At 42.7% G+C, this 21,440-nt stretch overlaps 1 protein-coding gene across 1 annotated transcript in view; it reads right to left on the bottom strand.

Moving 5' to 3' along the window:
* The window catches only part of KCNH5 (potassium voltage-gated channel subfamily H member 5), a 216,315-nt gene that overhangs the window by 51,481 nt on the left and 143,394 nt on the right, over positions 1 to 21,440 (bottom strand). The window contains exon 8 of the mRNA XM_020809805.3: positions 16,041 to 16,240. Within this exon, the coding sequence (XP_020665464.3) occupies positions 16,041 to 16,240 (200 nt within the window). The remainder of the gene's footprint in view (positions 1 to 16,040; positions 16,241 to 21,440) is intronic.

Raw genomic sequence — 21,440 nt, 5'->3', positions numbered from 1 at the left:
TGACCAACATGAATTTGACCCAACTCCGGGAGGCAGTGGAAGGCAGGAGGGCCTGGCGTGCTCTGGTCCATGGGGTCACAAAGAGCCGGAGATGACTTAACAACTAAACAACAACAAATTTGATTGGATCCTGATTGCACCAATAAATGGCCTTTGAAAACTGGATGTTCCCAATCTTCTAGGGCTGAACACAGAAGAACCAACGGATCTTGGTTGCCTGCTCCTTGGCGAAGGTGGAGATGAAATTGGATTCCAGTGGGTGAAACAACAAACAAACAAAAATCGCTATGTGGCAGGCTGTATTCTATCATTCTCTCATACATTGGTGAGAGGTGGTTGAGATGAAGAGCATTTCTATGACAGACAGTACCCCGTAAACGCTTATAGCACTCATAGGGTGGTTTACAATTTAATTATGCTCCTGTTTGGAGAATTAGTGCAGGGAAATCGTCCCAGAGGGAGACCACAGCTGCGATACAAGGATATCTGCAAGCGAGATCTGAAGGCCTTAGGAATGGACCTCAACAGATGGGAAACCTTGACATCTGAGCGCTCAGCCTGGAGGCAGGCGGTGCATCACAGCCTCTCCCAATTTGAAGAGACCCTTGTCCAGCAGGCTGAGGCAACGAGGCAGTCACGAAAGCAGCAAAATCAGGGAGCTGGACAGGGGACAGATTGTATTTGTCCTCAGTCTGGAAGGGATTGTCACTCTCGAATTGGCCTTTGAAAACTGGATGCTCCCAATCTTCTAGGGCTGAACACAGAAGAACTAATGGACCTTGCTTGCCTACTCCCTGGTGAAGGTGGAGATGAAATTGGATTCCAGTAGGGGAAACAAAAAACAAACACAAAAATTGTCATACAGCAGGCTTTATTCTACAGTCTATTATAAAGCTTGCGACATGGAGGGGATGCAGTCAACTGTTCACTGTCTTTCCCTATGCAGAGTGATCTCTTGCATTCCTATGGTAATGCCATCCAAATCTGCATCTCTACATGCAAATTTGCATATGCAAATATAATACAGATCGGTCGCTTCTTTGATCCTCCTCTTAGTTGACCCATTTCTCATTTGGAGCAAAGTATATCCTCTGAAGATGCCAGCCACAGAGATTGGTGAAACGTGAGGAAGAAAAACCTTAAGAACACGGCCAGACAGCAAAGAAAACCCACAACAACCAAAGCATATATAGATGCCTTTAAATCTACATCTTGAATCAATAAATATATGTGGCACATGGATCAAAAACAGGGAGCAGACAACAGTGAAAATGATCTAGTTTTGCTTCTCCCCTGATGGGAGAAGCGTCAAATCCCTGAGGAGGTGCTTCTCCTATCATCTTTCCTTTCCTACGGCACTTTTTAAAACACAGTCGAGCTGTTTAAGATAAGTTTCCAAAATGGCTGGAAAGAACTCTACAGGGAACCAGGTTGATAAAGAGGTGGGGGAGAGAGAGCCAAGAGGACCACCAACAAAGACTTTTGTCATTGAAGGCTGCGTACAACCGATAAATGTCTGCTAAAAGACTTTCAACATCCCAAATATCATTTGCTCTTCTGGGTGGCTTGGCGAATGCTATGAAATCGGTTAAGAACCGTCAACAAGAAAGGTACCCAAAGCTACACAATTAACACTAAGCAAAGCTTTCATCTTGTGGATGTATTCCCCCCCCCCCAATATATCATAGAATTGCATTATAAAGCAGCTACTCCCTCCATCTTTATGGCTTGTCTCCTGCCACCGTACAGGATTTAGGGTGCTCTTGTATAAAATGTTGGCTTGTTTGGCGGGGGGGGGGGAAGGGGGCTAGGATCCTGATAAAGGAAGACCAGTTTAGCAAGTGTTGATAAAAAAATTTCCTGGCTGTTGCATAATCAGTGAGTTTTTTAAAAAATGAAAATACAGGATTCTGATATTAGCTGTTTACAACTTAAATTTTCAGGACTCCAGACATGATTGTAGGGACTATTATGTTATTATTTCACCATCACATGAATGAACATACTTCAAGACACCAACTGGGATGAGAAGGAAACCACTTTATCTGTTCAAATTATTCATCTGTCTAGACCAGTGGTCTCCAGACCTTTACGCATGAGGGCTACATCATCCATGTTACACATTTTTGAGGGGCGAAGGAAACACACATGTGCACGGGCTGAAAAGAACAGACCTCAGCCTGTGGACCTGAGGCTGCAGTGTTCGCCGAGCCATATAAAAAGGCAAGGCAGGCTGGATGTGGCCCGCGGGCTGTAGTTTGGAGACCCCTAGTCTAGACCAAGGACTGAAGGTGGTCCTAGCCTCCTCCAATTGCCTGGTCCTTAAACTTACTGTAAACATTTTTCAATGGGGAAAAAAAGGAGAATTGTGTTCTTGGAAAATGGCCATGAGCAGTGATTCTTCTTTCAAACACAGTGCAGCCATCTCCACACATTTTAAAACATTTTAACAAAGGTGTTTTAAAATAACCAAAAGTGAAACTTTGTCTATTTCCTGTAGTGTTTTCAAAAAAAAAAAATGTTTTTCGTGGTTTGGAGTTGGTCTGGGCCCTGTCAGGTGTTAGGAGTAAGAAACTGGCCTCATTGTAGCTTTTCCACATCAATCTATACTGTCTGTTCCAGGGATGCTGGCAAGTCTTTGAGTCTGAGTCCCAAGTTCAATTCTTTGGCACCAAGTCCCAAGTCCCTATTAAAAATAAGCTCTTTTCCTCAGAAATGGAGAGTCGGGTGGGTTCCGAGTCACGACTCAAGTCCGAGTCATTGAAAAAAAACACCCACGTTGAGTTGGACTTGAGTCACCATTTGTGACTTAAGTCCGACTTGACAGTTGAGTCTCGCGACCCGAGTCCCCATCCTTGGGCTATTCTGAATGACAACAGTTTTCCATGGCTTCTGACAGATCCCTTTAACATTATTTGCCACCGGGGTTGAACCCAGGACTTTCTGAATCTTGGAGTATAGTTACACTGCTGAGTTCTATCGGTTTCAGCTCCGATATATTTTAAATTGATTTTCAGTCATGTGGTTTTTGTATCACATGTGCAACTTTTTTTGTATCATTTTGTGAAGCTTCACTTCAAAAACCATGATTCCAATATAAACAAGGGCTTTAAACCACTTCAGGAAGCGACATATGAGATTTTAAATAGTTTCATTAACTAGCATCTTTGCATACCGCGTGATATCCATTGTCACTAGTACAGTATTGGCGTATTGCCAGTGATTACAACCTTCTTCCCGTTTGTTTTCATTGTTGTGTGGTATTTCTTTTGTTTTCAGGCATCCTTTGGAATCTCTGCATTTGTCTCTCTTTTTTAAAAATAAATTTTAACCAACATAGTGACATTATCTGGACATCTGTGACTGCCCACAAAGGCAGTATTTGATAAACTTTAAGTGACATAGCGATATAGTGACCTTACTTTGGAAACCCGCAACCACCCACCATGGAGCATTTAATATGGCAGGGGTGTTCACACTGCCTGAAGAGATTCATAACGAATCAATTTCAGAAGCATGTTAAATTAAAAGCCCTTGCTGGCCTCTTCAAAAAAAACAAAACAAACAAACAAAAAACTTACTTTGAAGCCAAAATACAGTGGTGCCTCGCTTAACGAGTGCACCGTATAGCGATGTTTCCGTATAGCGATCCCTTTTTCGGGATCGCTATACGGAAACATACCCGATCTTCGCAATGGGGAAAACCCGCATTGCGAAGATCGGGTATTGCGGTGGCCATTTTGGAGCCGCCGAACAGCTGATCGGCGGTTCCAAAATGGCCACCGGAAGCCCAGAAATGGCTGCCGGCAGCCGTTTTCGCGCCCTGCCCTCGCTTAGCGAAGGTGCGAAAATGGCTGCCAGCACCTGGAATCCTCGCTGAACGGGTAAGTAACAAACGTATCCCCTACCCGCTTAGCGATGATTCCGTATAGCGAGGGTTAATCCGGAACGGATTAACCTCGCTATACGGGGCACCACTGTAAGAGGTGGACTTCCCCATGCATCGTGTAGTCAGGATTTTTAAAACCAATTTCAATTACACAAAACCGATTCAAAAGCAGTTCTTATTGCCAGTGTAACAGTACCCTTGGAGGTTAATTCTCTTGGTGGATTTTGTCTACTCTTATCCCCACCTCAATTCCCACTCTGTAAAATCTACTGACCTGGTCTGCAAATTACAAAAAGCCATGACAATTAGAATTCTTTTTCTTTTTCCTGCGTTGACAAAAGGTACAGTAATTAATCTTGCTTTCACAGGATCAGCTTTCTTTCTTTCCTTTTTAAACACTGGATTGCATAATGAGCACAAAAAATTACACACACAGACACATAAAATGTCCTGTGATCTTCCTCTCACTGTAAAAGACATAACATTTTGCAGAACAAGCCAAGAACCCCTGTTCGGCAAGCAGGCCCTAATTGGTTTTCTGCTGAGAAAATATGGGAAGTTAACATCAATGCCTAGAGAAAGGAGGAGCCGCTTAACTGAAATAGCGGCACTGTTCACCATTAAATAATGTGCAGCTCAACTGTTGTGCGTACATAGTCTTGGCTCCAGCAAATGGCAATGGCTTAAGAGAAAGGTTTTCAGGCTCAATTTGCTTCAGAGCTGGAGTGAGGTGGTTGGATAAGAATCCCCATCATGCTTCACTATCAGCTCACCTAATACAGCTTTCCTAATACAGCTACAGTAAATTAAATTCTTCCCTCCTATTGAAACAGGCTGCTTGTCACTGTGAGACAGGCTGATCAGTTTGTGAATGCCTGGAAGCATGAGAACACAACAAGAGATGGGTCAGTGCTTTCGTTTTTTACCAAGGTTTCATGCAGAATGTCTCTGCATCCTTTCTCTTTGTGAAGCAAGACACACAAACACACACACACACACACACACACACACAAACACACACACACAAACACACACTGCAAGGTCACATAGCTGACTCATTAAGATGACCAGGGCGGGGGAAGGCTCCAAATTATTCAGCACTTATTTTAAAATTGTGTGCAATAAGGTAGTGCTACGGTAATCTTGTACAATTTAACACAACTTGCAGAATTTGAGCAAATGGCGGATTATGCACAAAAATCATCCTCTCTAGTGTGAGAACTCCCTTTGAGAGAGGCCAAAAAACAATTGCCCCGTGTCCCAAGTGAGAGGGAAAAAAAGTGGTTTCCTGCAGAAGAGAATGAGAGAAGTAAGGATCTGTGTCACGGATATAGCTGACTGGAGGCAAGATTGACAGCATCCAAAGTTCTATACATGTCTCAGAGCTACTTTAGAGTGATCTCTCAGATGAGCCCAAATCACAATCTGGTAGGAAAGAGACAAGTGTGGGTGTCGGAGCAGTTTCGGAGACTCTTGCAGAGTGTGGGTGGCATACAAGCCAATAAATAAATAAATAAATAAATAAATAAATAAATAAATAAATAAATAAATAAATAAATAAATTCTGGAGGGAACTACCGTATTTGTCCGTGCATAAGACACCCCCATGTATAAGACAACCCCCCAATTTTCTAACCCAAAATTCGGAAATCAATATTTTAAGCATTATTTATTTTTTTAATTTTCTGACATCTTTATGGGCTCAGAATGCTCCGACATTACCAGTCACTGTGGCATGCCCGCATTGCCTACATGCTCTCCTCCACATCAGCTGATGTCAGTTACCTAAGGCTCGTGATTGGAGGAAGCCTGCTTGCAGACACAAGCTATCGGCAGTTTCGCTTGTGACTGGAGGCGGACTGGTTTGCAGAGACATGGGCAGTTTTGCAACCACATGGTTTTCTCCTTGGCTTACTTCTGTGTATAAGACAACCCTCAATTTTTATTCTAACGATTTTCGGAAAAAGTAGCATCTTATACACAAAAAATATGGTACGTCTGCGAGGATCTGCAGGACAACTCATTTTTATTGCTGTGTTTTTTGTTTGTTGCAGTCAAGTGTCTTAAACGATTTGTGTTTTAGGAGAATTCTGGGATTCGTAGTCCAAAATCACAACCTGTACACTGCCAGAACCTGATATGGATGCCTCTAATCAAGATACAGTGGTGCCTCGCAAGACAATGTTAATTCGTTCCACGAAAATCGCTGTTTTACGAAAACATCGTCTTGCGAAACGAAAAAGGTTCAATGCGTTCCAATGGGCTGAAAACTCACCGTCCAGCGAAGATCCTCCATAGGGGCAGCCATTTTCGCTGCCTGTAAAGTGGGGAATCTGTCCTGAAAACACAGCGGGGAGCCATTTTGCACAGCGGGCAGCCATTTTAGAACCGCTGATCAGCTGTTTCTAAATTGTCTTTTAGCGAAAAATCGGTTCCCAAAGCAGGGAACCGATCATTGTTAAGCGAAATTTCCTTATCTAAACATCGTTTTGCGATCGCTTTTGCAATCACAAAAACTTCATCGTCAAGCGGTTTTGTCGTTTAATGAGGCAATCGTTAAGCAAGGCACGACTGTATAGAACGGTAACCAGCATGTATTTGGGGGTGGGGTGGAGCAAGGGACACACATTTATCAGTTTTCCAGTGCAACGTTTTTTTCATCTGTTCAAGCTGGGTTTGAAGGCACAGTAAAAAAAAACCTTTCCAGAAAACATGTTCAACATGTATGCACATGGATCACAAACTGTGGGAACTGCTGACAATGTACAGGTCACACAAGTGGCCTGCTTGGTTGTGTGAACAGGTCAGATCAGCACAGCAGCTTCCACCGTTTGAGGTCTGTGTGTATAAATATTAAGCAGGCTATTTCCCACTGGTTCCAGGCATTTCAAACCGAGTATAAGCACAATGTGAGGAGGAAAGCACGTCAGACCCACCTCTTCTTTCACCATCATGTGAAGAGAAACTTTCTGGAGAGCCTCCTCTGTTTATGGAGATCTGGAAAGCTATTCCTCCAGAACGTCTCCCCTTTGCACAATGAGAGATGTACACGGTACTGTACAGTCTCTGTGGGCTGTAGTACCACACTAAGTATGAGGGGGTTGGACTAGAAGACCTCCAAGGTCCTTTCCAACCCTACAACGATTCTATGAAGCTCATTTCTTAGCGGGCCTCGATAGTTCAGTGAGGTAAGCATCTGGGTGGGAGTTCAATTCCCCCCCTGTGCATTGCTGTGTGGCCACGGGCAACCCCCACAGTCCCCGGATGCCCCCAGAAGAAGGGAATGATAAAACACTTCTAAGTACCCCCTAACTAGAAAACCCTGAAAAGGACTGTCATCTGTCAGAAATTGACTTGATGGCACACTAGTATGATTATAAGCTAGCTCCAGTTGATACTCTCTCCTGCAGGATCCTCAAACTCTTCAAACAAGATTTTGTGTGTGAGAGAGAGAGACAAAGAGATGCTGACTAGTTGATGAGAAAAGGGTAGGGTGAAGAGCAGGGGAGAAAGGTGAATGAGCACCAGAATGGAGGAAGAGAAGGCCAGTAAGAAAGGAAAAGGGCAAAGGAGGGGAGAAAGAATAGAGACGGCACAGAGAAATAATAATTAAAAAAAGAACACTCCAGATTATGAAGAACAAAAGAGTTAAGCTGATACTTCTGCTGGTGTTGAACACAACCAGACCTTTTACAGTTTCCATTTCTGCAAGAAAGCAAAATAAAACAAGCTGAGCCGAGCCACTGAGCAATCCATTCTGCCCATCATCACAGTAACTCAACAGTAATCAAGAAATCTGAAGAGGAAAAGAGACATCAAGACTGAGTTTCTGTCCCAGCCTTAAACTGACACTGTTGGCTGACCTTAGTTTGCAGTTCTCTGTGTAATCACCCAACTGATATTTTTCCCCTGACAGTAGGAGACGCAATCAATTAATTTTTCACTTGCTGTCTGTGTGTTTCAATTCAGATAAACGAGTTCAAATCCAAGAGGAATGTTTCAACTGTACCCAAGAACTGCTGTAAATATTCTCATGACCCCTCAAAAGACCTTATTTCAAGAGTGCTCTCTTGGCACTCACCTCCTTTCCTGAGAGGCAGAGAAATCACTTTTTTTTTTTTTTTGAAATGTGCTAAGTGCCCATTTTGAGAGGGCTGGAAACATGGCAGCAACAAGCAATTACCAGTCTTTGCATTTTCACCTCTGGAGGAATGTAAGAGTTGTAGCTTAGGAACCCAGGAAGCTGCCTTATACTGTACTGAAAGAGACAGTTTGTCCATCTAGCTTGACCTTGCTGATCCTGACTGCCAGCTGTGGCTGTCCTGGGTCTTGGGTAAAAGTTCTACCAGCTCTATCTGTAAGTGCCAGGAAGTGGGCGTGAGACTATCTGTGTGCAGATCATGGATTTTCCCACTATGCTATGGTCCTTTTTAGATTAGATTACATTAGGATAGATAGATAGATAGATAGATAGATAGATAGATAGATAGATAGATAGATAGATAGATAGATAGATAGATAGATAGATAGATAGATAGATAGATAGATAGATAGATAGATAGATAGATAGATAGATAGATAGAGAGAGAGAGAGAGGGAGGGAGGGAGGGAGGGAGGGAGGGAGGGAGGGAGGGAAAGAAAGAAAGAAAGAAAGAAAGAAAGAAAGAAAGAAAGAAAGAAAGAAAGAAAGAAAGAAAGAAAGAAAGAAAGAAAGAAAGAAAGAAAGAAAGAAAGAATAAGATAAGATAAGATAAGATAAGGTACGATAAGATAAGATAAGGTGCGATAAGATAAGATAGATAGGAGTGCAGAATTTCCATGAAGATTTGATCCAGTGTTATTTGTGCACCATCTGATTTAGTTTGTGTCTTGGATTTTTAAGACTTGCATTGACATGCACTGGCTATAACTTCTTCTTCTTTTTTTTTTTTTGCATTTGCAAAAAAATGCAAAATTTTGAAATGTGATAGATCCTTAAGAGAGAGCACATCTGCTATTATTTTGGACAGCTAACTTTGGGGTTCGCATGGTGTCCACTTTTACACTGTAGTTCAACAAGAAGACAAGGAGAGGGAGAAGAAAAATATGATGATTAGGAGGGAAGGAGAGCAGTCCACCTGATTCCATTTTCTGTTCTGGGACACAAATCAATTCATAAATTGGCTTCACTTTGCCCTGGGACAGAACCTAGACATTCTGCTGTGATCATAACAGCCGGAATTAGGCTGACTGGGTTAGTAATTTACAATCTGTCCAAAATTCAGCACACAGTCCTAATATTATCATAATCATCTCAGAACTGCAAATCTGAAAGGGACCTTTCAGGTTGATTCGCCTGCACAGCGGGAAATCAGACCCCCAACCTCTGACTCCATAGCCACCGATCCACAGCACTGTGCTATCCAGCAGTTTTATATCTGTATGTCTCTACCTGTTCATGTGTAACGATGCTACTGCACAGAAAGAGTTTTTAAAATGTAAATTGGTTTCAAACTCTGTATTGACTGTAACCCCAGCCTGCCATCGGGATGGCATAAGAATGCCGAGGGGATGTAACAGAATCGAATAGAAAGGAGAGTGACATATTCTTACATCTATAGCCCAGAGCCCTTCTTCAGACCCAGCCTCAACTTCCCACACACTGGCTTTTCTCCTCGTGGACACGTACACACAAACTATTTTAAGAGCTGTTGCCTTCCCCCCCACCACAAGCCGAAGTTATTTTTATATTCTCACATTCCCATACAGTTATCGTCACCATAGGAACCCTGCTGCAAAAGTTTAAAGATAGATTCCAATTTTATTGTTTTTGAGGGTGCTCTTTTTTTCCCCTTCTTTTTGCAGGCATATGCAATCCTTCCTTCCTCCTTTTATTCGCTGAACTGTAAAGAAAGGAATTACACTTCTCATAATGGAGCACTTTGCTGCCTGAAATATACCAGATGAGATTGGAGGTGAATAACATGGCAATGTGAGCCATCCTGTTGCAAGGAATACATATACAGTGGTGCCTCGCATAACGTTTGCTTCGTTTAACGTTTTTTTCGCTTAACGTTTATTTTTTCAGAGTCAGATTGTGCTTCGTATAACGTTTTTCCCTATGGGCGATTTTCACATAGCGATTTTGGGACCATGCTTCGCTTAACGTTTTTGGTTTTAGGTCCCCTGCTTCACTTAACGATGTTCATTTTTTCAATTACAAAAGTGTCTTAACATGTTGAAAAACGGTTTTAAATGCTTGGAATCGTTAGTGCACCTTCTAAAATGTGTGCATACTTAATTTGGTGTTGATCTGACTTTTCGTTAATTTTTTGTGAATTTTTTTCTCCCCCATAGGAAACAATGGAGCTGTCAGATTTTGACAGCTGTCAAAAGTTGGGGGGGAAAAATTCACCATAAATTAACGAAAAGTCAGATCAAAGCCAAATTAACTTTTGCATCCGTTTTAGAGGGTGCAGAAGCTAATCCAAGCATTTAAAACCATTTTTGACCCTTTTATGACACACTTAAATTTGCAAAAATTGACTTCGCAAAGCTATTGAAATGTATTGAGTCGGCTGCAATACATTCCAATGGAGGAAACATTGTATCGTTTAACAATGTTTCCTATGGGTTTTTTCGCTTAAGGACGCCAATCCGTGCCTATTGGAACGGATTAACTGGTTTCCAATGCATTCCTATGGGAAATGGTGTTTCGCATAAAGTTTTTTTCGCATAAGGTGTGTTTTTTTTGGAACCAATTAAAAACGTTATGCGAGGCACCACTGTACTGGGGTTCTTTCTTAAACCATTTTTTTCTGCAGCACAGCAATGCTGATTGTATGATGATGGGGGAAACATCCAGCTGAAGAACTGTGCTGCTGTTTCTTTCTACTGCTGAGAAAGAGTAAACCTCTTCATATGTTTGTTGAAATGTAATGTGGTCTTGACATAACAGCAGGTAGTTAAAAGTCAGGATTATATCTCTAGAGCTATAGATGTAGATATTTTGGAAATGATGGAGGGACTGGGCTGGGGCACCTCCTTTATGAGGAAAGGGGCTCTTTAGTCTAGAGAAAAGGAACCTGAGAGGGGGGAAATGATTGAGACGTATAAAATCATGCAGGGGATGCATAAAGTGGATAGAGGGAAGCTCTTTTCCCTCTCACGCGATACCAGAACCAGGGGATATCCACTCCAGTTGAGTGTTGGGAGAATAAGAACAGACCAAAGAAAATCTTTCTCGACCCAGTGTGTTGTTAGTCTATGGAAGTCCTTGCCACAGGATGTGGTGATGGCATCTGGCCTGGATGCCTTTCAAAGGGGATTGGACAGATTCCTGGAGGAAAAGTCCATCGCAAGTGACAAGCCATGATGGGGAGGTATAATTTCCAGGCTTAGAAGAAAGGCACCTCCAAATGCCAGATGCAGGGGAGGGGGATCAGGAGGCAGGGATCTCGTGGTCTCGTGTGCTCCCAGAGGCATCTGTTGGGCCCACTGTGAGATACTGTACAGGAAGGTGGACCAGAGGGGCCCTTGGCCTGATCCAACAGGGCTCTTCTTGCGTTCTTATGACTTAGACACCTCCCTTGGTGGAGTGGAATCGTCTATAGTAAGCTCTAAACCCCTACATGGTCTGAGGGAGCACAGAAGCCTGTCCAGCTTGTACACAGCTGTTCATTCTGAAACAACAGGTACAAATTAGCTTCAATTGAATCCATTTGAAATAAACCTCTACAAAGTGCATAGAGAACTTTGGATGGCTTTACATTCCCCTAATTATCTGAAGTGTAACCTGATACTCCAGTCCAACAATTAAACCAGTAACTTGACAGATTCTTTCAAGAAAATCCTACTAATCAACTGTTCAGTGCAAGGAGAGGGACTGAATCCAGATCCTATGACCCCCCTTCCCAAACAGAGCATTGCCTGGATTAAAACTCATCGAGAGGACTTTCCATATGCAGTCCCAGTATTAGGTCAGAAAAACTGGGCATGCAACAGCAGTTCCTGTTCACACTAAACTAAGGATGCTTATTCAAAGGATCTGGTTTCAAGCATGTATTGTCCTATGTTGACTGCAGCAAAATGGTTTAGCAGCATACTGGATCTAGTCCACATGGTAGAAATGTAAACACCACAGCATGAAACAGGTCAGATTTAGTTAAGCGGATGGTGTCACTAAGAAGAGGTGAAGAAATGCTCTCCCCTAAAAAGGGACGTGGTGGCACTGCGGGTTAAACTGCAGAAGCCTCTGTGCTGCAAGGTCAGAAGACCAGCCATCGTAAGATCGAATCCACGCAACGGAGTGAGCTCCCGTCACTTGTCCCAGCTCCTGCCAACCTAGCCATTTTAAAGCATTAAAAATGCGAGTAGATAAATAGGTACCACCACGGTGGGAAGCTAATGGCGTTCCTTGTCCAGTCCATGTGACCACAGAAACTGTCTACAGACAAACGCTGGCTCTACGGCTTGGAGACAGGGATGAGCACCACACCCTAGAGTCGGACACGACTGGACTAAATGTCAAGGAGAACCTTTACCTAAAGAATTTAGTACATCTTTATTTTGCATACTTTATTCCGCTAAACACAGTCAGAGAGGGAAATTATGAAGCTCTATCCAACGAGCAATAGCTGGACATTTTAATTAAGAAACCTTTTTTGATTCTGCCAAACATTTCCTGCTTGCTATCAACTGCTCCCCACCCCTTTCTGGGCTCTTTAAGCCGGCAAGCCAGGCGACCTCAGGATGTTCAAATCACTTCCCAGTGACAACGCCAGCAATTGCGAGATTCTGTTTGTGATGTTCAGAACACATAAGCCCTGTTCAGGTATTCAATAAAAGTATTAATCCTCCTAACCTGTAAGCAGAGGGAAGACGCTACTCTTTTCCTTACATCCTGCTTTTTGTGATTGCGGAGTTGAATCTTAAAGAGTTTCTCTATGTGGAATATTTCCAAACTATGGGGAAACCTGTTTTTGTTTTTTCCAGGGCTTTGGGTTATACAGAGGGCCCCAGCAGACTGAGTTCTCCACATGTGTAGCTCTCCAGATGCAAGACCTAGAATGGATGGGGCATTCCTGCCCTGCTCCCTTTGCTCATGGGTTAAGACTAACTCCTTCACCGAATGCATAAACGGAGCTACATCTAATCTTTGTTTTAAAGCCTCTAGTGAAGGGGGGTCCACTGCATTCTTAAGCAGGCCATTCCATTATCAAACACCCTTTACTCCCAAGAAGTTCTTCCTAATGTTTAGAAATCACCTTTCTTATAATTTGAATCAATGACTTCGGATTGTCTTCGCTGATTCAAGAGCAAAGAAGGGTATGATGAAATGGCAGGAAAAATGTTTGTCCAACCTCACCAGAAAGGGTCACTCTGCAAGGGGTGTTCTCCCTTAAAGCTCCCCTTCTGTTTGTAGGGGAACGGCTCCATCCCTGCCCTAAGTTGTAGTAACCCTACAACTGAACCAAAAAGGGCATGGCCTATGGTCAGGCTGGAGTGCAATTCCCCATACATGGTATAATTGCAGAGAAATCAAACTGGAATGTTCCACAAGGAGTGCAAAATGCAATCTATTTCCCCATGTGATTACACCTTCAGTTTGCTCCATCATCCATATGGTAAAGGTAAAGGTTCCCCTTGACATTTAGTCCAGTCATATCCGACTCTAGGGCTCAGTGCTCATCCCAGTCTCCAAGCTGTAGAGCCAGTGTTTGTCTGAAGACAGTTTCCATGGTCACGTGGCCAGCGCGACTAAATACAGAACACTTTTACCTTCCCACCAAGGTGGTACCTATTTATCTACTCACATTTACATGCTTTCGAACCACTAGGTTGGCAGGAGCTGGGACAAGTGACGGGAGCTCCCTCTGTCACATGGATTCGATCTTACGACTGCTGGCCTTCTGACCCTGCAGCACAGAGGCTTCTGTGGTTTAACCTGCAGCACCACCACGTCCCACCTATCATCCGTATGACAGCCCTTCAGAGATTTGTTCAGGAAAATTGGAGATATTAGAGGAACATTCTGTGCAAAGATGGACATGATAAAGGACAAAAATGGGAGGGACCTAACAGAAGCAGAAGACATCAAGAAGAGGTGGCAAGAATACACAGAGAAATTATATCAGAAAGATTTGGATATCCCGGACAACCCAGACAATGTAGCTGCTGACCTTGAGCCAGACATCCTGGAGAGTGAAGTCAAGTGGGCCTTAGAAAGCCTGGCTAACAACAAGGCCAGTGGAGGTGATGGCATTCCAGTTGAACTATTTAAAATCTTAACTGGTTGATTATCTCCCCAATGCTGTTTAACATCTATATGAGGCCGCTGGGTGGGGTCATCATGGGGTGTGGGGCCGTGTGTCATCAGTATGCTGATGATACCTAGCTCTACATCCCCTTTTTACCAATCACAGGAGATGCCATTCTGTCCCTTCAGCGCTGCCTGGGGACTGTACTGCAATGGATGCAGGAGAACGGGCTCAGGCTGAACCTGGACAAGACGGAGGTATTGAGGGTGGGTGCCCCCACAACTGGGCATTTGGGAAGCTCCCTCTCTTTTGGAGGGGTGACTCTGCCCGCCAAGAATGGGGTCCACAGCTTGGGGATCCATCTGGACCCGGCGCTCACTATGGAATCCCAGGTGGCGTCGGTGGTCCGCACCGCCTTTTTTCATCTTAGGCGGATAGCCCAGCTGCGGTCCTACTTTGATGTGGGGGCGTGCACCACCTTGGTGCATGCGCTCGTAATCTCGAGATTAGACTACTGTAATGTGCTCTACGTGGGGCTACCTTTGAGGCTGCTGTGGAAATTACAGGTGGTGCAGAATGCGGCGGCCAGATTACTTAGTGGAGTGAAAAAACACCAACATATATCACCCACTCTGGCCGCACTGCATTGGCTGCCCATCCGATTCCACATCGACTTCGAAGTGTTGATGCTTACTTATAAAGCCCTAAACGGTTTAGGGCCTTGATACTTGACGGAACGCCTACTCCCACCAAGATCTACCCGTGTCACTCGTGCGAGCCAGGAGGTGAGGCTCAGGAGCCTAACGCCAAGGGAGGCCCGGAAGGAAAAGACAAGAAATCGGGCCTTCTCGGCGGTGGCTCCTCGCCTCTGGAACAACCTACCTCCTGAGATTCGCGGGGCTCCCTCGCTGGGTACCTTTAAAAAGCAATTAAAGACTTGGATGTTTCGGCAGGCCTTCCCATCACATAACTCATGACCCCCTTCTTTCCTCTCTTATTGTTTTATGTTTTGTGTATTGTGCATCGTAATGTAGTGTTTTTATCATTTAGAACTGTCTATTTACATTTTTATTGTATTATTTTATGATTGTTAGCCGCCTAGAGTGGTCCTCGCCCGACCAGATATAAATAAAATAAAATAAAATAAAATAAAATAAAATAAAATAAAATAAAATAAATAAATAAATAAATAAATAAATAAATAAATAAATAAATAAATAAATAAATAAATAAATAAATAAATATTTGAAAATGGCTATCATAACACCCCCAGTCTCCCTTTCTTCAGGTTAAACAATAACCAGCTCCCTCAACCACTCCTCATGCAGTTTGTTTTTCAGACATTTGACCATCCTTGCAACTAGATACAGCTTGTCAATGTCCTTGCTAGACTGTGGTATCCAGAATAGGATGCAATATTCCAGGTAAGTTCTGATGAAAGCAGTACAAGAACAGTACCATTACTTTCCTGGATCTAGACCCTATACTTTAGTTTCTATTAAGACACCTAAATCCTTTTCACATATACAACTGTGAAGGCAACTGTCACCCATCTCATATTTGTGCATCTGATTTTTCCTGCCTAAATGTAGAACTTTACATTTTTCCCTGTTGAAAATATATTTTTATATTATATGTAAACCACCCAGAGTAGACACGTTCTAGATGGGCGGTACATAAATCTAACAAACAAGCAAGCAAAAAAACAAACATAAACAAACAAACAAACAAATAAATGTTGAAGTATACATGTTAATTAAAAACAAGAACACACAACAATGGAATTTGGCATGTTTACTCCCTGCCCTCTGTTGGCTAATTTGATCGGAATTGACGCACTCCAGGTTTAACTGTTTGACAACTAGATTTCACAGATACTCCACATCCACTTGTCTCCACATACGTACTCATACCTTCTCTGTATCGATCCCTTTGGACATGGACCACGTGGAGACAATATAATCCATGACTCGTTCACTAAGGCCTTTGGGTACTTGGTACAACTTCAGGAAATCTCGCACGTTATTCAGCATCTCATGGTAACGGTTGGTGTTGGCATACATTTGCTGGAAAATGGTGGTGACGTTTCCAAAAATAGTTGCATAAAGAAGAGCTAGAAAAGAGAAAAAGCAAACAATCAAAATTAGGCAGCATTCACATGCATTGCTACAGCCATGGCTTCTCAGATAGCTTGCGTAGATAGCTCGGTGTCCCATTCCTCCAGCTGTGGTGACATGAATTCAGCACCTGAAGGAAAAGTCCCCAGTAGAGGCTGAACCACATATCAGACAAGTTATTTACAGTGAACGGTCCATGCTTTGAAGCGTTCCTAAGTCTTATAAAGCTTACAACCTGGAATACCTGAGGTGGAAAGAGTGCCCATTTGCAGATTGAAGGGGTGTGGCCAGCCTATACCGTGCCTCGTTTTTCAGAGGTACAGTCTGACAGACATGGCGAGGGAGAGTGAATTTGAAAAATAAAGTCTCTCGAGCTGAAACCAGGTTGATACATTGCTCCTTTTCCAACAGAGCTCAGGAAAAACATCAGAGCCAGAGAACACAGTCAAACCCAGAGACCTCATCTGATGAAGGGGGACTGCGGCCCATGAAAGCCGATGATGCCCAATGAGACCTGTCAGTCTTAAGAAGTCACAAGATTCTTGGCTCCGTGTTCATCCAAAAGAGGATTACATTGAGCTTATATATACCTGCTCCAATAACATCAGCATTATATCTAAACAGCAATATCAAGATGCTGAAAGACAGAAAAAAATGACTTCAACTAAAAAAAAGTGACACATCTAAATTTAAAATACCTGGCTGAATAAACAAGTTTTAGTGGGACACTGAAAGAGTACAGTATTAGCATTAAGTACGCTTCTCCAATGAGGGCATTACAAACATAAGGTGCCTTTCTAAGATTATACTACCAAGTCAATTGTTGGCCATTTTATAAACATGCAGCCGATTTCTCCTGCCTGAATTCAGAACTTCACAATTTTCCTTGTTGAAAGTCATTTCGTTGGCTTTGACCTAGTTTTTCAATCAGATTTGGTCTCCATGAATCCCAATTCCATTTTCTGAAATTATCAGCTGCCCGGTTTAAGGTTGTTTGCAAATTTGATGAGCCTCCTTTACATCCCTGCTTGGAAGGCATTTACAAAAATGTTGAACAACACGAGGCTCAAGACAGATCTCTCTGGCACCTCACTTTTTCTCCAGGATAACAGGAAACAATTAAGAAACGCAACTAGATGCATTCCCTCAACCACCTCACAGTTGCATTGACGAGAATCCTAGAAGGGGACTGAGCAGCATGCAATGGGTAATGCAAGGAACAACTCATTAATTAGCAGCAATTTCCCACCACGATTTATACAACTGCATGTATACCAGACTAAACCCTCCATAGGATACTAGCCATTGTCCAGTAGCATTTACCAACACCTTTGTAACAAAATACTGTATTACTTCCTCTGGAAGAGGTGGGGGAAACAAACCTCACCATGTCTACTGATCTTTGAGTTATTTTTAAAGCAGCTTTGCATGGCAGTGGGCACACATTTGAACACATTGCTGTGTGTGAAATTCTGTTTATTAACATACCGCCTACCTGTAACAAAAGCTGTCCTATTTTACCATCTCCAAGTGTAAAGCAGATTCTCTGAAAACCCAAATGTGATGTACTTTTAAAACGACAGTAATAAATTTATTTCCCTACTACAGTCCCGTTCTTAATACTCGTGGGAAGTCCACTGAAACAAAGGCAGCGTGTTCACAAGTAAAACAACTGGCTAAAATGAAGCTACAGTGGTGCCTCGCTAGACAGTTACCCCGCATGACAGTTTTTTCACTAGACATTGACTTTTTGCGATCGCTATAGCGATTCGCAAAACAGTGATTCCTATGGGGGAATTTCGCTGGACAATGTTTGGTCCCTGCTTCGCAAACCAATTTTTGCTAGATGACGATTTTGACAGCTCCCTTTATGCTCTCAAAACAGGTGTTTTCGGGACCTAAGCTTCGCAAGGCAGCGATTTAAACAGCTGATCGGCAGTTCGCAAAGCGGCTTTCCTATGGCCAATCGTCACTAGACAATGATGATTCTTCCCCATTGGAACACATTAAACAGGTTTCAATGAGTTCCAATGGGGAAATGCTTTTCGCTAGACAATGATTTCGCTAAACAGTGATTTAAGTGGAATGGATTATCATCGTCTAGCGAGGCACCACTCTATTTAGATGGACGTTGTCTTATGTGAGGTCAGATCGTCTGTTACATCTAGGATTGTCAATCCTGAATAATAACCAGAGCTTGGGAAAGGGACAGCTTCCAGAGAGCCATGCTGGTTGAGGGATCCTTGGGACTGTGGTCCAGCCAAAGAACTTTTTGAAATCCAACTGGCCCATATTTTCCCCCTGATCTCAGAGGCCTTTTCTTTCAACACTTCTGTGATTATTTTTTTTAAACTCTGTCATAAACATTGGTCACTTCCCAAACCACTTGGCCAGTCAGTGAACTGGGCATGTGGTGGTGGACCTGGTGGCCAGGACTTCGATGCTCTACTGCGTCTCCTGAGTGAAGAGCCAGCCTGCGTAGCCTTGGGCAAGCTGCATAGTCCCAGGGCAGCCTGGGAATGGTAAATCTTCTGAGTGCTCTATGCTGAGCAAAACTGGAAAGGGTTTGCCATAGGATAGAATCTATTTAGTTATTTAATTAATTTTATCTGACAATCACATGTAAAAAACAAATCTACAGAAAACCAGCACATATAGTGTTCCTTCATCACTGAGACAATTGGAGATACAATACTCAATTTTTCTTCCTTTTACGGAATCCCATTTCCTGTCTCAGAAATACATCGATTCCTCTGGAGGCTTACAACCCTTCCCCTTTGCTAATACAAAATGAATACATTCTCCCCATATACCTCTAACCATATTCTTATTTGCCATTCCTTTTCTTTCTTTCATATTGCATGATAATTTATCATTAATAGTTGTATTCCACACTTCTTACCATTTAATTCAAGATCACACTTAACTTTCCAGTTCTTTGCTAGTTTTAATTTAGCCACTGTTACTAGACTTGTGATCAAGTCTTTCATTGTCCAATTCCAATATTCACTCTCAAATATTGATAAAAGTGCTATATTAGGGCATATTCCTCAATTTAAGTTTAATATTTCATTTATTTCTTTAAAAATCCACTTCCAACATTTCAATATATGTTGGAATTTATTTGATGGCATGCAATTATTAATGAGATAGTTGGACAGTGTCATCGAAGCTACCAAGATGAATTTGACCCAACTCTGGGAGGTAGTGGAAGAAAGGACGGCCTGGCGTGCTCTGGTCCATGGGGTCACGAATAGTTGGACATGACTAAACGACTAAACAACAAACAACAATTATTAATTATTACATAAAATGAATTCTGATGAGGGCTGACTGCTGAAGAATTGATGCTTTTGAACTGTGGTGCTGGAGGAGACTCTTGAGAGTCCGCTGGACTGCAAATAGAACCTATTCATTTTGAAGGAAATCAACCCTGAGTGCTCACTGGAAGGACAGATCCTGAAGCGGAGGCTCCAATAATTTGGCCATCTCATGAGAAGAGAAATCTCCCTGGGAAAGCCCCTGATGTTGGGAAAGTGTGAAGGCAAGAGGAGATGGGGACGACAGAGGACGAGATGGTTGGACAGTGTCATCGAAGCGACCAACATGAATTTGACCAAACTCTGGGAGGCAGTGGAAGACAGGAGGGCCTGGCGCGCTCTGGTCCATGGGGTCACAAAGAGTCGGATACGACTAAACAACTAAACAACAACAAGATGAATTCTGCTGCCAGAAAGAAAGCAGAAGGGTTCTGAACCTCTTGTGTGTTCTTTTGGTTGCCTAGGTTGCTCTCTGCTCTTTTCCGTCTGGGAGAGTGTTTTTTTTTTTCAGTCTATCCAACAAAGTAGCTAGACCACCCCTAGCTTCCAGAATATCCTACAAGCCTCTCAAAAATATCATAATACCGTTAAGAGCCATGCTGCAACCACAGACCGAATTCCGGTGGGCAGTTGAGCACCGTCCAAACCAGAGGAAATGTGTCATCATGGAAAGGGCAAAAGGTGGTCCAGATCTCCATAAAATTTGCATTTGCTGATTATACACATAGAGGCACACACTTAGAAATTGTTGCTGTGTCTTCAATAAAGGAAAAATAGTTCATCTCACAACACAAAAGCTGAGATTGTGCCCAGCAGACATGATGACAAGTCTCAGCAAGCCAGCTGAAGCCTTGAGGGGAGATAAATCTCAGGTACATCTGGGGCAGAACGAGGTAGGGCAGAAGCTACTTCAGCCTACTAGTCTGGTTGCTTTACAAAAAAACAACATTGAAGGATGCCTATTATGGAAAGATGAAACTAACTCCCCAAATCTGGCCAGTTTGCTTCCCTCTTTAGGGCCTATCATTTCTCCAAAATTAACATACATCAATGCATCAAAACAACAACAGGGTAGCCAGGGTAGCCACCATTACTGCTTGGTGTAAGGCCTTTGAAAGACTTGATTCCCCTATATGTACATACTTGCTATTCTCCTTTAAACCTTACATTGGGGTTAATCTACACAACATTTCAATATGCTAATCCTGAGAAACCTGCTTGTCATTAAGATTCTTCTTGCTCAAGCACACCCCTCAGGCTGCACGTTCTGAGTGCCATAAAAAGACACCCAATTCTTATTTAATTTATTATTGTATTTTGATTCGGAGAGAGAGGTGCAGAGTGAAATCCTCTGCCTCAAGCGCCTGAATAACTTACAGCTTTGGCCTCAGGCAGAAAAATATCTTGGGCTGGTTTTGCCATGATAAACCTCCCAAGAGCATCAGGTATCCGCAGAAACTGGCTAAGGAACCCTGTTCTATGTGAGACCAGGAGGAAAAAAATCACAGCAGACAGAATGCAGGGAAAAAAAAATACTCTTCACAACTCTTGCTTCTTGCTTACTCATTCGGTCAATCAGTGAAGTTTGGTGTGAAAATATAAATATTTCATTTACATCTGTGCCTTTCCTTAACCCTCCTACACATGTCATAATGTTTTTTTAAAAATCTTTTTACGCAAATGCCAATTAAGTCACACAACTTTCGTTTCCAAAGTGAGGGGAAGAGAAAATGAGATTATTGGAAAGAAGGCTGAACTCAGACTTAGGCATACTTCGAGAAAACCCACTAGATCTAGTTACTCTACCTCAGCTAGGCTGCCGCCCAATGATTCCAACTAGTGTAATGTAGAAATAGGTATATTATTAAAATACCAG

This window comes from Pogona vitticeps, chromosome 1 (assembly GCF_051106095.1).
Source record: "Pogona vitticeps strain Pit_001003342236 chromosome 1, PviZW2.1, whole genome shotgun sequence".
In the NCBI taxonomy this organism is placed as follows: Eukaryota; Metazoa; Chordata; class Lepidosauria; order Squamata; family Agamidae; genus Pogona; species Pogona vitticeps.
Note: the sequence above shows the minus strand (reverse complement) of the source record. Positions and strands in the feature narration are given on the sequence as shown.